Source organism: Drosophila bipectinata, chromosome 3R, assembly GCF_030179905.1.
Source record: "Drosophila bipectinata strain 14024-0381.07 chromosome 3R, DbipHiC1v2, whole genome shotgun sequence".
In the NCBI taxonomy this organism is placed as follows: Eukaryota; Metazoa; Arthropoda; class Insecta; order Diptera; family Drosophilidae; genus Drosophila; species Drosophila bipectinata.
In genome coordinates this window covers 21,082,414-21,096,307 of record NC_091739.1, presented here as the reverse complement: position 1 = coordinate 21,096,307, position 13,894 = coordinate 21,082,414, and the positions used below count along the sequence as shown (strand labels likewise).

General features: G+C 41.5%; 3 protein-coding genes across 4 annotated transcripts in view; 1 reads left to right on the top strand and 2 right to left on the bottom strand.

The window, feature by feature from the left end:
• The window catches only part of LOC108121610 (pneumococcal serine-rich repeat protein), a 34,033-nt gene extending 22,594 nt beyond the window's left edge, over nt 1-11,439 (bottom strand). Inside the window, exon 1 of the mRNA XM_017235842.3 lies at nt 10,727-11,439. The gene's annotated coding sequence lies outside the window, so the exon portion shown is untranslated. The remainder of the gene's footprint in view (nt 1-10,726) is intronic.
• A 739-nt stretch (nt 11,440-12,178) lies between these two features.
• Nucleotides 12,179-13,319, bottom strand: ATPsynD (ATP synthase, subunit D). 2 transcript variants are annotated; one of them, XM_017235669.3, is made up of 2 exons: nt 13,221-13,319; nt 12,179-12,857 (listed from the first exon to the last, which is right to left on the bottom strand). In XM_017235669.3, the coding sequence occupies exon 2, from the start codon at nt 12,840-12,842 to the stop codon at nt 12,306-12,308; it is 537 nt and encodes a 178-aa protein (XP_017091158.1). In that variant the 5' UTR covers nt 12,843-12,857; nt 13,221-13,319; the 3' UTR covers nt 12,179-12,305. The 2 variants fall into 2 exon arrangements, with proteins under 2 accessions (XP_017091158.1, XP_070137266.1); XM_070281165.1 differs by lacking the exon at nt 13,221-13,319 and adding an exon at nt 13,173-13,190.
• Nucleotides 13,320-13,388: 69 nt separating this feature from the next.
• mRpL55 (mitochondrial ribosomal protein L55) lies at nt 13,389-13,843 on the top strand. The gene is made up of 2 exons (XM_017235671.3): nt 13,389-13,565; nt 13,619-13,843. The coding sequence occupies exons 1-2, from the start codon at nt 13,389-13,391 to the stop codon at nt 13,763-13,765; spliced, it is 324 nt and encodes a 107-aa protein (XP_017091160.2). The 3' UTR covers nt 13,766-13,843.
• Nucleotides 13,844-13,894: the final 51 nt, after the last annotated feature.

Below are 13,894 nucleotides of genomic sequence, written 5' to 3'. Positions count from 1 at the left end.
GGAGAAAACACAATGCCTAGATGACGATGATCGCTCCTCATTTATGCGCTTCCTAAACACCAGAAGATGGGGCCTGAGCTGGAACTGCATTTTACGTACATATATATATATATGTACACATAATTAGATATGCGTACCCCTTGCGGCTATTATTAGGCACCGGGCACCGCCCCCCTCCTCCACAGCACCCTTAAGTGATCAGTTCCGCTTGCGCTGGAAATCCCTCTTCCTATTCTAGACTCTCGAAGTTCCCCTCCACTTTAAAAATTCTATCTAAAGCCGGCATCCAATTGTCTAATAAAAGCAAAGCGATGCAGGCAGCCTTTATGCATCTTTTCTGGTTATTTTCTGGTGAGGAAAGCGGTGTCACCTTGGTGTACTATGGGGCATTATGCAATTCACGTAATTCGCGTAATAGTAATTGACAGCATCCTGCAGATTTCCTTCTCGGCGTGCATAAGTTACAGCGTTTCGATTAGCCGACTAGTTGGCGTTTCTGTCTCGGGAAAACAAGTCTATCTAGATTGCAAATAGTGCCTGTCTTAATAAATTCTGATCTTTATTGAAATGCTTTTTCTAGCTGCTAATTTCAAATGGATTGTTCTCATAAATACCTTGTTATACGAGGCGTTTGTCAGGCTTTATAAGCTTAATGTCGGTTTTATAGGATTTTATTGCAATCCAAATGAAATTTTATGAAATATGGTATTTTAAAAACATTTAAATTATGTTATGAAACTCTTGTTTTTTAGCCAGATCTTAAACCACTGTCTTTTCTTGGCTTATTACCGTGGATAAAACTATTTTGTGACTTTGCTATTGTCTTATTTTTGGGTATTTTTTTGTTAGAGACCCTCTCACCCACCTGTATTGGCCATTTTGAGTCTGGCTATGACCTAAACATATTTTTTGCAGTGTTTACTTAGTGTTACCACTTAACATTGGGCCAACATGCGCTTTAACATTGACTTAAAGGCGCCCACGCAAGCCATCTCCCTCTGCGGATGGCCTTAGCCTTCATTGTAATTGTCCAAAGTAAATAAGCCAAATAAGCCAAGTTGGCCACAACCACAGGCCAAGCTCATACAATTTTGAATATTAATTGTTGGCCAGAGGGCCCAAAGCATTGGCCATTTTTTTGTTTTGTTACCACAGGCTAAGGTTAATGGGCCTCCATCATGATATCTAGCTCTCGAATATCTGTGTCTTTTTGGTTTTAGTTTTTCCAGTAGCCGAGCACTTTTGATTGCAACTTTATCTCTGGTCACCCCTTGACCTCACCGCATTGCAAAATGTTCCGTTTTTTCAGAGCTTCCAGCTAGAGTTCTCTTTTGGCATCTTGGCTAGCCGGTAACTTGTTGCCTCTAAGCTGGTTTTTTATTTGTATTTCTTTCTTTTTTTTGAGTCAATAGCTGTACAAACCGGTCAAGAGCGGAGCATAAAACGCTCCGCTGCGGCTTCGAGCATAAAAAAAAGCGCACAAAAGCCGTTGTTCAAAGCTCTTGGCGGCGATAATGAAGTCCGAGGCGATTGCAAAAAAAAACAAGAAAGCAAAGCTAACTTCGGGCGGAGCCGAAGTTGATATACCCTTGCAGCTAAAACCGGATATATATTGCAAACATCGGATATAGTTGGCCAATCCTTATGATTACATCATAATAAAACCAATCAATTACAATAAAAAATCGAAAAAAAGTCCCAAGCTTCTATCTTCAAAAATACAAAAGTTGATATTTCTACCAAATACCATTTCCGATCGTTCAGTTATATGGCAGCTATAGGATATAGTCGGCCGATCCTAATGAAATTTTGTAGGTCGGATTAACTGACCAAAAATAGAATGTGTACCAAGTTCTAGCTTTCTATCTTCAAAAACACGAAAGTTGGGTCATTTCCGATCGTTCAGTTATATGGCAGCTATAAGATTTAGTCGGCCGATCCATATGAAATTTGGCATGTCATATTATTTTGCCAAAAATAGCTCTCATGTCAATTTTTAGCCCTCTAACTCTAAAAACACCAAAGTTATACCATTTCCGATCTATCAGTTATATGGCAGCTATAGGATATAGTCGGCCGATCCGGGCCGTTCCGACTTATATACTGCGTGCAAAGGAAAGAAGGGTGTGTGCAAAGTTTCAAGTCGATAGCTTTAAAACTGAGAGACTAGTTTGCGTAGAAACAGACAGACGGACAGACGGACAGACGGACATGCTCATATCAACTCAGGAGGTGATCCTGATCAAGAATATATATACTTTATAGGGTCGGAGATGTCTCCTTCACTGCGTTGCACACTTTTGGACAAAATTATAATACCCTCTGCAAGGGTATAACAACGTGTATCTCTACTAATCTGAACCTGAGCTCCCAGTGTATTCGGTCATTGGCTGATCATCATCTTCATAATACATGGGATGTACCCCGTCCACAATATGCATATTCATGGAGGGGATGTTGTGAAATTCCATGAATGACCTTTAGATGTGGCGGCCAAAAGCCTTCCCCTTGATATTGCCAACCATTGTTTACCATTATTTTTGCCTTGGGCATGAAAATGTGAAAAATATTTTGATTGTGGGGCCTTTTTGTGGAAAACAAGCGCCTCGAACGAACTGCACGCATGCAAGCTGGTCCAATCAATCGAGAGCAGTATTACACTGTTCGAAAAACATTACCATATTTCAGTACAACACACTCTAAGTATTGTCAAGATCATGAAAAAAATCTTAGTGTATGAAACAGTGAGTGCAAAGGGGCAATTCAAGTGCATAATTGCAGTCGATGGCCTGAATGGACTCCACCGAAGGGCCAAATGCATTAAGAGCGGGGCAAAAAAAAAGGGAAAAAGGAGAGATGATGTTGCTAATGGTGGGCCTGGGCCTGGGTCGCATTTCCTACAGTGGCAATTGAAAACACTCAAGTGCCGCCGCTGCCCGAGATGATCCGTGCAACTCAATCCGGGAGAACGCAGGCCGCAGCAACAGTAGCCGTCCGTCAGTCATCATTGAGGTCGTTCATCTGCCAGGAGGGAGGTGGAACTCCAGTTGCCCCTTCCCGGAGCATACCACAGCAAAATCATTTGCTGAATGCAATCTTGGGCTCTCCTGCAGCTGCAAAAGTGTCACACACAGATAAACGAGTCGCTCACTCAGCTCAGTTTTGCATCGGACTGGGACTTGATGTGGGTCTATGGGTCTAATGGATTGCTGTTGTCATAATAATAAGCAGGAAGTTGGAAGAAAAACACCCTAATCGGCTTAAGTCAGTGTTTTGCGAGCAGCAGTAATGAAAAAAAAATGTATATCAGAGGGGGAGCTGCTCACACACTGAATGTGTGTCCAAATCGAGATCCATGAATGCAGTATCTGTAAGATACTTTTGGTGCGTTAATTAAAAATCAAGCTGGGCGGTTTTTTCTCCTCCCATGTATCACTTGCATAATTTCCAGTTGTCGCATTCAATTACCAAACCCCTCTAATTGCAAGAAATCAATTTTGATTACTTAAACGCTGCAAATTAGTCATGACAAAAAAAGTACATCATCCGAAATTGGTTTAAAGTTGAGACATTTAATTAATTAAAATAATAAAATTGATAATTTGATTTTCCAGGCACTGGGCAGACAAAACGGAAGCTAATTTGAGTTTCGACAAAGATTTTGTGATGAAAATCTACTCGAGGAAGGAAATATACTCTGCAACGAGTTTTCAATATTTAATTGCCCAACTTGGTAATTGTGGCTAATTGTTGGGTAAACAAGAGTGAGCAACAGGCTGAGTCAGTATGTTTGGGCGTTCCATTCGGTATCGGGCCTCAAAGCGTTGGCAGTACGATAATGGCTTTAATAATATGTATAGATGGGGGGAATAGAGATTCGATGGCCGATTTAAATTTTAAACATGCTGGAAGTTTAATGAAAAAGTTGGTACCATTACGACCTCGACCCGGACAAAAGCTTGGTAATTATTTACACCAGACGCATTTTGCACACTTTAGAAATGGAAAATTACTCCCAGTTTCCAAGCACTCACACACACTGGCTTGATTGCAACGAGAACATGGAAAAACATTTCCATGTGCCACTTGAAACGACTTTCAAAATTTTTTCACTTGCCACAATGAGCACCCGCCCACATGCACTGAGAAAAAGTGGAGAATTCTATGTTTAATGTTTGTATATTTGATATAAGAACCTTTATAGCTTAAGGTAATGGGTTATCCGGAGTGAAACTTTGTAGATTGAAATAAATAAATATTAAAAGAAATTTCTCTCTATGCAGCCACAATTGAAACCAGCTAAGAGCAGCAGGAAAAGCCAAAATGCTTGCCAGGCCAAAGTCCAAATTCCAGACCAAGAACAGCCCACATCTGCAGCTGGTACTGCCATAAGCCTCAAGCTTTAAGTCAGGCTTCAACCGGAGGAGTGTAGCGTTCCGGAATTATGCCACAGAGGAATGCGCCTCACGTGCGGCCAGCCGTCGAGGGATTTAAAGGCCCATTCACTAAATCACGAATTTGAAGTTCGATTTGGAGCGATTTGGGAATAGCAGACGTGACTAGCTAGGAGTTACTCACACGCTGGACCATAAATTGTTTTTGATCTTCGTATCTGGAGCGTAGGCAATTGCAGCTCTTTTTCTTTCTTATTGATTTCTTCAAAGCGCGCTTTTTATTGACGTTTGCCAGGCCGACGTCCATCACCGTCACCATCACTCTCTCCTCGCGAAATCGTGGCTTGCAATTATTAGCCATTACCATTCAGTCCAAACAGCCCAGCACACCAGTGGCTGCACATTCACCACCGGACTGGCGGAGCCGGAACTGGCCTGGCTCGGAGCAGGCCGTGAACAAGGAAATCTGGCCGAGCAATATGGTAGCCAACACGGCTCAATGAGTTCATAATCGATGTCGGATAATTACGCGAATAAAAATTGCATTGTGGCGGCAACACAACAAGTGCAACACTTAATAACTCAATTAGCGGCCAAGTAGCCCCCAATGCGGCAAGATGAGGCAAGAACCCATAGTCATGATATTAGCCAATAATGGCCAAACTTTAATAAACTTTACTGATAGTGGCAGCTGCTCTGGACGGGACTGTCGTACCAATCGGTGATTGGAAATTCTAACGAAATCATTCCGACGGTAATGAGGTAAGACGGGGCTGGGGAGGCGGGGCCACAAACCTGATTGCGTTTAGTCATCGGCTTTGTGGCGAAAATTATAATGAACCACAAAGTCGTTGACAAGTTTTTTGGTTTCTTTTTTTGCTTTGGCACCTTTGCGATGAAATCATTCAGAGCTCTGCCCAACTTGACCACATTTCAAGGCCATTTGCGATTTGGCAACTGGTATCTGATGGATATCTGATGGATTGTCCATCTGTTGTGAGCTACAGGCCGAGATACAGATTTCCCAAGCATCCGTACAGATACATTATGCAAGTCGCTTCCCGCCACACAAAGATGCATTCATAAAGGGTGTTGCAACACTCCGGAGCACAGCTATTGACAGATCATTTTTTATATTTATGACAATCGCCGCTTGCTTGTCAAAAGCTTTTCGTGACCTGACCCACATGGCGGATGGGGCTTTAGGGCCGCATCCATCAGGCCATCAGGCCATTAGGCATTAGACAGCAATTAAAGCTGGCCAAGATCGAGATTGGGATCGCGTTGGGCCCACGGGGCCAGAAGCGTTTTACTGTTCTGCGTTGATTGACATGCTAAGCGCTGAGATAGTATCTCGGAGATATTCTGTATCTGTGCATCTGTATCTGTGGATGGGCAACCTCATTTACAGTTGCGGCCAAGCTGTCCGCTCAATAGGCTCTTTGTTGCCGACTTTTCTTCCGCTTTCAACGGTTCATAATTGAAATTATAATTCAATTTGCTGCCGCCGTGCCGTGGCCACACTTTGCTTTTCAATTACTTGCCAGTGAGGCAGCCGAGCAGGCGCATTAGAAATTGTATGTCTACGATGTGAAAGAAGTCACAGATACATTTCTCACCCAGCACCAGATACAGATACAGATACAGATGCATAGCTAACTGTGGCGTGCGCAAGCGCGGATAAATTTTCAATTTGATTGCGAGGCTGCCCTCTCTCCAGATCCGCAGATCCCCCAGATATTTCCATTTCATGTCCATAAATATTTTTTAAGCAAGTGTAGGAGAAAACAACATTGTTTGGAAAACAACAATCCCAACAGAAAATTGCTTCAGGCTGCCGTGTCGTCGCCGTCTGGCAATTAAGAACGCTTTCATTTTTCATTTCCAGCATTTCTTTCTTTCTCTTCCTCGGTGGCTCGAACAGAAGTACTTTTACTGAATTTAATTGAATTAGCATTAATGGTTAATGGCATTCCCTTGTAGATCGATATCTGGAGTATCCGTGTGATAAAGATTTATTTATTAGCTCCCTTTCTAGAAAGCCCACAGCTCTTTTTCGTTTTTTGGGTCTTTGGGCTTCTAGAAATCAAGGCACTTGAGAATTTTTCCACCCATTAGACCCCCTGTCAGAAGTGCAGTCTGCTTCCCCATCTTCTCAGCTGATAAAGCAATAATGAGGGTCAGACCTTGTCTTTGGGGCTGCCTCAATTATTTACAATTTCGTATTGATTTGCTGTCTGGCGAGGGGGCAAGGTCCAAAAAGGGAGCTTTATCAGTAGAAGCACTTAATAACAGTGTCCGGGCATCTGAACCCGGGGTCAAATGGGATCTGATGTAACTCCAACTATATTCAGATGGGCGCTCTGCTTTCGCCGCTGCACGCGTTTTGCATGCGTTTAAAGTCGCTTGCGATTACGCAAGAATCGCTCCTAGGTGGGGCAGCCGTAGAAAGCGCGCCGCACCGCTCGACGACACTTTTGTGGCATAAATTAAGTAATTTACTTTGATGGCCATGCGTGGAATGTTTACATGGCGGGCTCTGTTGATAAAAAACGATAGTCGGTGGCAGTTGCCAAAGTGGTTTGCAGTTTTCCCCCTTAATTCAAATCTGTATCTGGCGGATTGTCATCTACTTTTGATTCATTCGCTGTCGCTGATTGTTTTTTCGAGCAATTAATTGTTATGCGTTTTTAATGCCCATTTCGGCCTAACAAAAGCCCCACACTCCAGCTTATATAAGCTGGCATATGTGCATAGATACATATACTATGTTTGCATTGCACACTTTACAGCTTTGTTGCGTTTTTTATTTCTTTATATTTCTGCGTTAATTTTTGCCTTTATTTTTCGAGTTTGGCGAAAGAAAGAGAAAACTTTCTCCCGCCGCCTGTCGTGCCAACAAAGGCAGAAGATAGCCCCCAGACAGAGACGGGCTCTGTGGAGGGAAAGAGACGGGCGAAAAATTAACAACAAGCTGATGATTTACTGCCAAAGGAGAAGAAACGATCATTGCTGGGTATTCCGAGTTATTTATTTATTTATTTATCTCGCCGGAGAGGGGCCAGAGAAGCATCAGCAAAGGTGTCGCCGGAAATTGAACTTTTAACACTCGGAAATAGGAATGAATACGAAAAAGAAAACACAGTGTCATCCTCCCAAAAGCGAAAATCTATTAAAGAGTTATGCCAACAAAGTATTGATAGAAATTCTAAGAAATCTATATGAAGTTATTGGATAGCTAAAAATCGGATAGTTTTAGGCTTAATATAAAAGTATCTAAGTAGCTAATAATACTTGTATAATAAATATAGGAAATAAGCTTTATAAGAGCTGTAAGTCTTGATAGTTTCTATCTATATCTTAAGCCCATATTAAAGTATATAATTATCCAAATCTTTAAGTTGTATCTGCAACTGCTCTGCTCTTTATCTAAGGTACTGGGCAACCTGTTATGATAAATCACCTAAAACATGGCCGGCAGATAAGGGCCAGACCCCCGGGAGACTCCAGACTCCGACCCAGAGTCTTGCAAATCCCAAGACCCAGACCTGTCGTATCTCTGAGCTCCCAGCTTGTATTCAATCAATCACGTCTCGCTTATCGCCCACTCAGCATGACACAAAAACGGAGAAATGAAGAAGCTGGCAAAAATATGGAAAACAAAGGGCATTCGAGCCAAGTCCATGACCACAGACAGACATTACGGCCCCCGTTTAATCAGCACCATTTCGATTATTATGCAAAACGGCAATGAAAGCACGCTCGCAATAGCCGAAACAATTTCAAAAACACACATATTTGGGAAACAATGAGCAGTGGACACAAAAAATAACAATTATATTTCAGTAAACAAAAACAGAAAAAACCCAAGCAAGTGCGTGCCTTGGAAATGCTCAACAGTTGGAGGAAAAGTGGAAAGTTGCCCGCTCGAGCTTTATGTGCATAATTATAGAGTTCAGTGTAGTTTATTTCTTTTTTTTTCAGTTTTATTCAATACTGCGTAACCCCAAGCTGCCGCATGCCGCATGCCGCTTGCCACCTGCCACCTACCCGCCTGACAAACCCCCCAAAGTTCGTGCCAAAATGCAGTTTTCCATTTACAAACTTCTTGTTTGTTGACTTGATTTGCCTTTTGTTTGGCTTGTTTGCTTTCGGCACGTTGCTAATAAAGCAACTATGCTAACGAAAACTGAAAAATAGCTTAAAAAATTGCATAAAACGAATGAAAATTGTTGAAAATAAAATGCTCATATTTGTGCCATTGGTTCGAACGAGTTTTTGTGAAAGTATCTAGTGGATAGCTAGTCGTAGTTAATACGAATTTTACAGCCACCCCCTGTCCACGTTTCCAACTTGCCGGCACGATTTCGACCAAAAGGCGTGTTTATGGCGAAAAAGATTTTATTTATTTAACTTAATAGTTAATAATAAAGTATTAGAGACAAAACAATATTTTTCTGTGTGTATGGGATGGGCCAGCAAGCCCCCTGGCGCTGGAACACGTTTTTCTGTGGCAATTTCTGTTTCGCCTTTTTTTTTCTGCCATGGCTGTCTCCTCTTGCCACTTTATTGACAATTTCTTTTTTTTTCGCGAACGTGCGTAGCTATTGTCGCTGATTGTGGAAAACCAAACCGCATACACATACTAGAAGACCTCAGAGCACAGGGCCATAAATACACGTTTACAAACCACCGGCCACCGGCTGCGTCGCATAATGAAATGCGAATTTCATTCATGGCAATTGGTTATGAGTTACGTCTTATGGCCCATAGGAAGGGGGGGTTTTCTATGGCTGGGCAATTAAGAAACTGCAATACAGGACACCATCAATGGCACCAAGTCGTTGTAAGTAAAAATAACACAACACGTCGGATTCCCATTCTGTTTCAGGGATGAACAATATTTTTTTCTAAAAATAAGCAACTAAAATTAAATAGAATCTGAACAACTGCCAGCAGTTTGAGTCATTGGGAAATTCCAATAGGCGCCCTGTTGCAGATTTTGAATCATCTTACTCGGAATCATTGGCTTTGTCCAGATCGATCGAACCTTTATTACCTAACGTGGCTCGAATTACTTTTACCTGCATTCCTATGACTTCCCAAGACACTCGTATTTATAACAAAAAAATTGCCACTAAGCCAGGTTACAGAATTATTGGAAAAAAAAGAGTTATAAAGGAGATCAAATAACTTAAATATTGCCAGAAAAAAAACACATCCGCTGTTTTTCCCTAAAATTCATAATTTTTAAAGTCAAATACACTCCAAATTATCCGCGAGGTGTTTACGCAAACGGGCGCACAAAAAACAACAAATGCGAGAAACAGCAACCGAAACCGAAACTCTGGCTTTAACGCAAAAATTTCACAGAGTCAGCACTGGTAACTGGTAACTTAAAAAAAAAACCCAAAATATGCCAGACGAGTAATAATTATCCAAAGAAATTATAGCCCCCTCTTATAGCTCCCCTGCGAGTGTACGAGTGTGTGTGATTGCATTGGTGAAATGCGAAACTGCCAAGGTGCTCCAAGGTGCTAAAAGTTATGCTGCCAGACAGCGGATTATGAAATATGGAATGCCTGCCCCCAAATACAGGTAGGGTATCAGCGGACAGATTGAGGATTTTGGACCCTGTATCTGTGCCTTTCAAGGGTATTTCTGGGGAGAGTATTTCTGTGAGCTTGTGGTATTTGGTAATTTTGAAGCTAATATTATTAATTCTTCATAAACTGCTATATTTGATGAACCTATTTTTGAGTAGACAACCAATTATGGAACAAAGTTTAAACATTTTTAAACTATGGAATGGTATTATACGATTTTGGACCCTGTCTCCTAACTTTTTAAAGGAGTTTCTGAAGAGAGTATTTCTGTAAGCTGCACCCCCAAACTTTTCAATTTAATATTTTATCCAGAAACTAATCGATATTTATTAAAGTTCTCTTTTTCCGAAAAAAGTAATACTTTAATAAACAAACAGTAGTCCTATAAAGTTTCAGAAAAAACTCCAAATAAACCCTACCTTTCTTAAAAACCCAGAATCCCCCAAACATTTATTATTTCCAATAAATAGCTACCAGTAATCGGTATTTTTTAGTTGGAAAAAACTGAAACTCCTGCCGTTCTAACCAGCTTTGGCCTGGCTCTGGCCTGGCATTTTTTCAGGCTATCATCGATCGTGGTATTAGCCGCAGCTTGTTAACTCGTTTTGCAGTTTGTGGAAAAGAAAAAGGGAATGCAAAAGGCTCTCTCCGAGCTATGAACCCCATTAATGCAGCCTGTTGTTACTGTTGCTGTTTTGGATGATGATGTACGATGGTGTAACTTACCCGGGCTGTTTGCAATCCGTATTGTTGTTAGTATTTCTTGGTAGATGATGCAGTTGCTGTTTCTTCTGTTTTTGTTATAGTTGTTGTTGTTGCGGTTTCAATTGACTGACAGTCGTCGGTTTGGGGGCGTTTCAGGTATCAGTGCGTTTTCCAGTCAGCTTTTTGCGGCTTTTGAATGATTTAGATTTTAGCCAGGGTTCGCGATTTCCTCTATACTGGCACTATATTCACTTTAAAAAATGAAACTTTCCCGTGATTCACTTGGACACTACCCTTCTGTTATTTACTCGGCACTATTTGCTTGTTAATTGGTTTCGTTGTTTGCTAAATATCGGTCGAAGTATTATTCTTTTCAATATTTTTTTTCTTTTTCTTGTTTGGTTTTGGTTTTGATCGTTTAGAAAGTGGGTTAACTGACAGAGCGCGTCTTAGTAACGCTTTATGCAAATTGCAGATGTGTTTCGGCGTGATTCAAGATTTCAGATTCGATTCAAGATTCATGTGTTTCGATTTTTTCGGCAAATTCCAACTTTGGTTCAACTTTGTATTCCAGCGATAGACATAGAGAGATACGGACGGATCCCCTCTACTTTTCACATTTACAACTTGAGACTCCGCTGCAGACGTTTGCACTTCAACTCGTTTCGCCCGCGATTGATCGTGGTCGTTTTGGTACAGGCCGGTGGTTCAGCACACCTTCGGCCACAGACCCGAAGATACAGACGTTCGTGGCTTACAGATACAGATACATTTTACAGATACACGCAAACTTTTCTGAAGTCGAGACATTCGGTTCGTTTCAAACATTCACGTCAAACGCAAAAGCCGAACTCCGATGGTCAAGACAAGCTTCGACTTGGCCCTCTTTCGACTTGGCCCTCTTGTTGCCAAAAGGTGAGATTCAAGCAGGTGAGATACAAAAACCAGATTTTTTGAGCTTTTTTAACGGATTTCTGTCGGGTTCGGGGTTTTCACGAAGCCGTCGCGACCATTTCTTCATACATGTTTGATACGCTAAGAAAAGATCGCCTTCCTAGTAAAAATATAAAAAAACCAAAAAAATTTGTAATATGCCCCGATACATTTATATTCCAAATTAAATATTTTAAAAAATTTTAGGGTAAAACTGAGTTTGGTTTTAAAATGGCCCAGTTCAATGCGAGTGAATATTTCTGCAAACGACAGAAAATTTAATTTAACGGAAGTTCAAAAATCTGGCAGCCTCTTTACTTAGCCAAGACGCAAGCCTGCTCTGACGTGTGGGGAAAAAATAAAAAAAAATTAAAATTATTAAAATTTGAAATATCCCACTTGTTAAATAAATTTGCTAAGAATAAGAAATTAATTTCTCAATTGCTAATATTATATAAAAAAAATATATAATATTTACAAAATATTTCAAGATTTATCAAAATCCGCATTTCATGACCGTTATAGATTCCAAGACAAAAATTATCATTTTTAATGATTTTAATTTGGGTTTTTACTTCAACGTTACATTTCGAATCGACAATCGACCAACGACACTCGGCTCTGTCCAACAACCACTGCCAGAACCCCTAGACTTCGATTAGTCCGTTTAGTGGTGTCCCTGGGCCTCAGCCTCCAGCTGCTCCTTGGACTTGTAGCCAACCTGCTCCTCGGGGGTGTGGGGCCAGAAGGTGGGCTTGTTGAGGGGGTCGAGGGCGCTTTCGGGGAATGCGTCGCGGTAGTCCTCCATGGTCATCTGCTCGTATGGCAGCAGCGACTTCAAGTGAGCGATCTCCTTCTGGTAGCTCTGGATGCGCTGCTCAGAAGCCTTCTTGTAGCTGTCGATCTCGGACTGAGACTCCTTGACTTGGGCATCCACCTGGGGGGTGTAGGTGTCCTTGGGGTAGGGCACCTTCAGGGCTTCGTACTGCTTCTGGAAGCTGTCGACCAGTCCCTGGACGGGGACCAGCTTCTTGTAGTTGGCCCAGTCGATCTGAGGAGGGCATTCAGGGTTGGCCAAGACGGCGCGGACATAGATGTCCGACTTGGTCTTGAAGGCGCCGAAGCTGCTCTTCTGGTTGGCGGGCACACGCTCGGCTAGAGCGGACCAGTTGATCGAGGATTGGGCGATGCGGCGAGCGGCCATTCTGGAGCACAAGACCTGAAGAAAACAAAAGCAACATATGAGGTTAGGTCAACTGATTGGAAAATCAAAGTAGTTCGATGGCCCATAATGTTTCGTTGGCTATAATCCTCTTGATCCGAGGATATATAACTGGATGTGCCACAAATATCCGATTTGGACCAAAACATTAAAAGTTATGCTTGCAAAAATTATGTAATTTTTCCTGCGACTTAAGTTCCACTAGGTATTGGATTTCAGACTTTTTAATTGTTATGCTTTGCAGAACACAAGTGCAAGTCTGTCCCGTGAATTACTTTTACGTTTTTTAACCTTTGTCTTCAAGATCCTTACTTATTTTTCAGAAAAATAATAAATTTCAGCCCCAGTACCAACACTTACACTTTGAGTACAAATACTCGATAACTGCTGGCCAGGGATGGCAAACTATTGACAGCTGGTGTGGCAACACTCCCACAATCGACAGCCACACTATCAGCAGGTTTACGAAAACAAATTGCATGTGGATTTAATTTAAGATAAATATTTTCATCGTGATTTTTAACTGAAATGCTGTTAAAACAGTTACCACAGACAGTGCAGCAATTGCGCTGCCTATCCTCAGCCACCACTGCTGTAACCAGACTGCACCGGTCGGTCTATTGCCGGTTATATCCAACCGTAGTTGTTCAGCCCGATGGATCCACGATAAATATTCGTTACCACGAGCCGCGTAAGATTATCAAGGTAAAAACATGACATATAAATAGAAAATCTATCTAATAATTCGCTTTAAACAGCTTCCATTGGATCTAAGCACATTATCTGATGCAGAACGTAGAGCTAGGCTGGAAGCCCGAAAGCCCCGCAAGAAGGTGAAAATCATGGAGGAAGTAGAAGATAACTTCAATGCCAAGAAATACATGAAGTACATTAAAAAAAAGTAGATTTCATGCCACATAAATGTAAAGCTTACATTGTAAACAATTGTTAAATAAAGAAAACAATTTATGTCTGTTATATAAGTCTGGCAGCTCTTTAATCACAGCTGCCATATCTTTGTAAAACTTTCACTG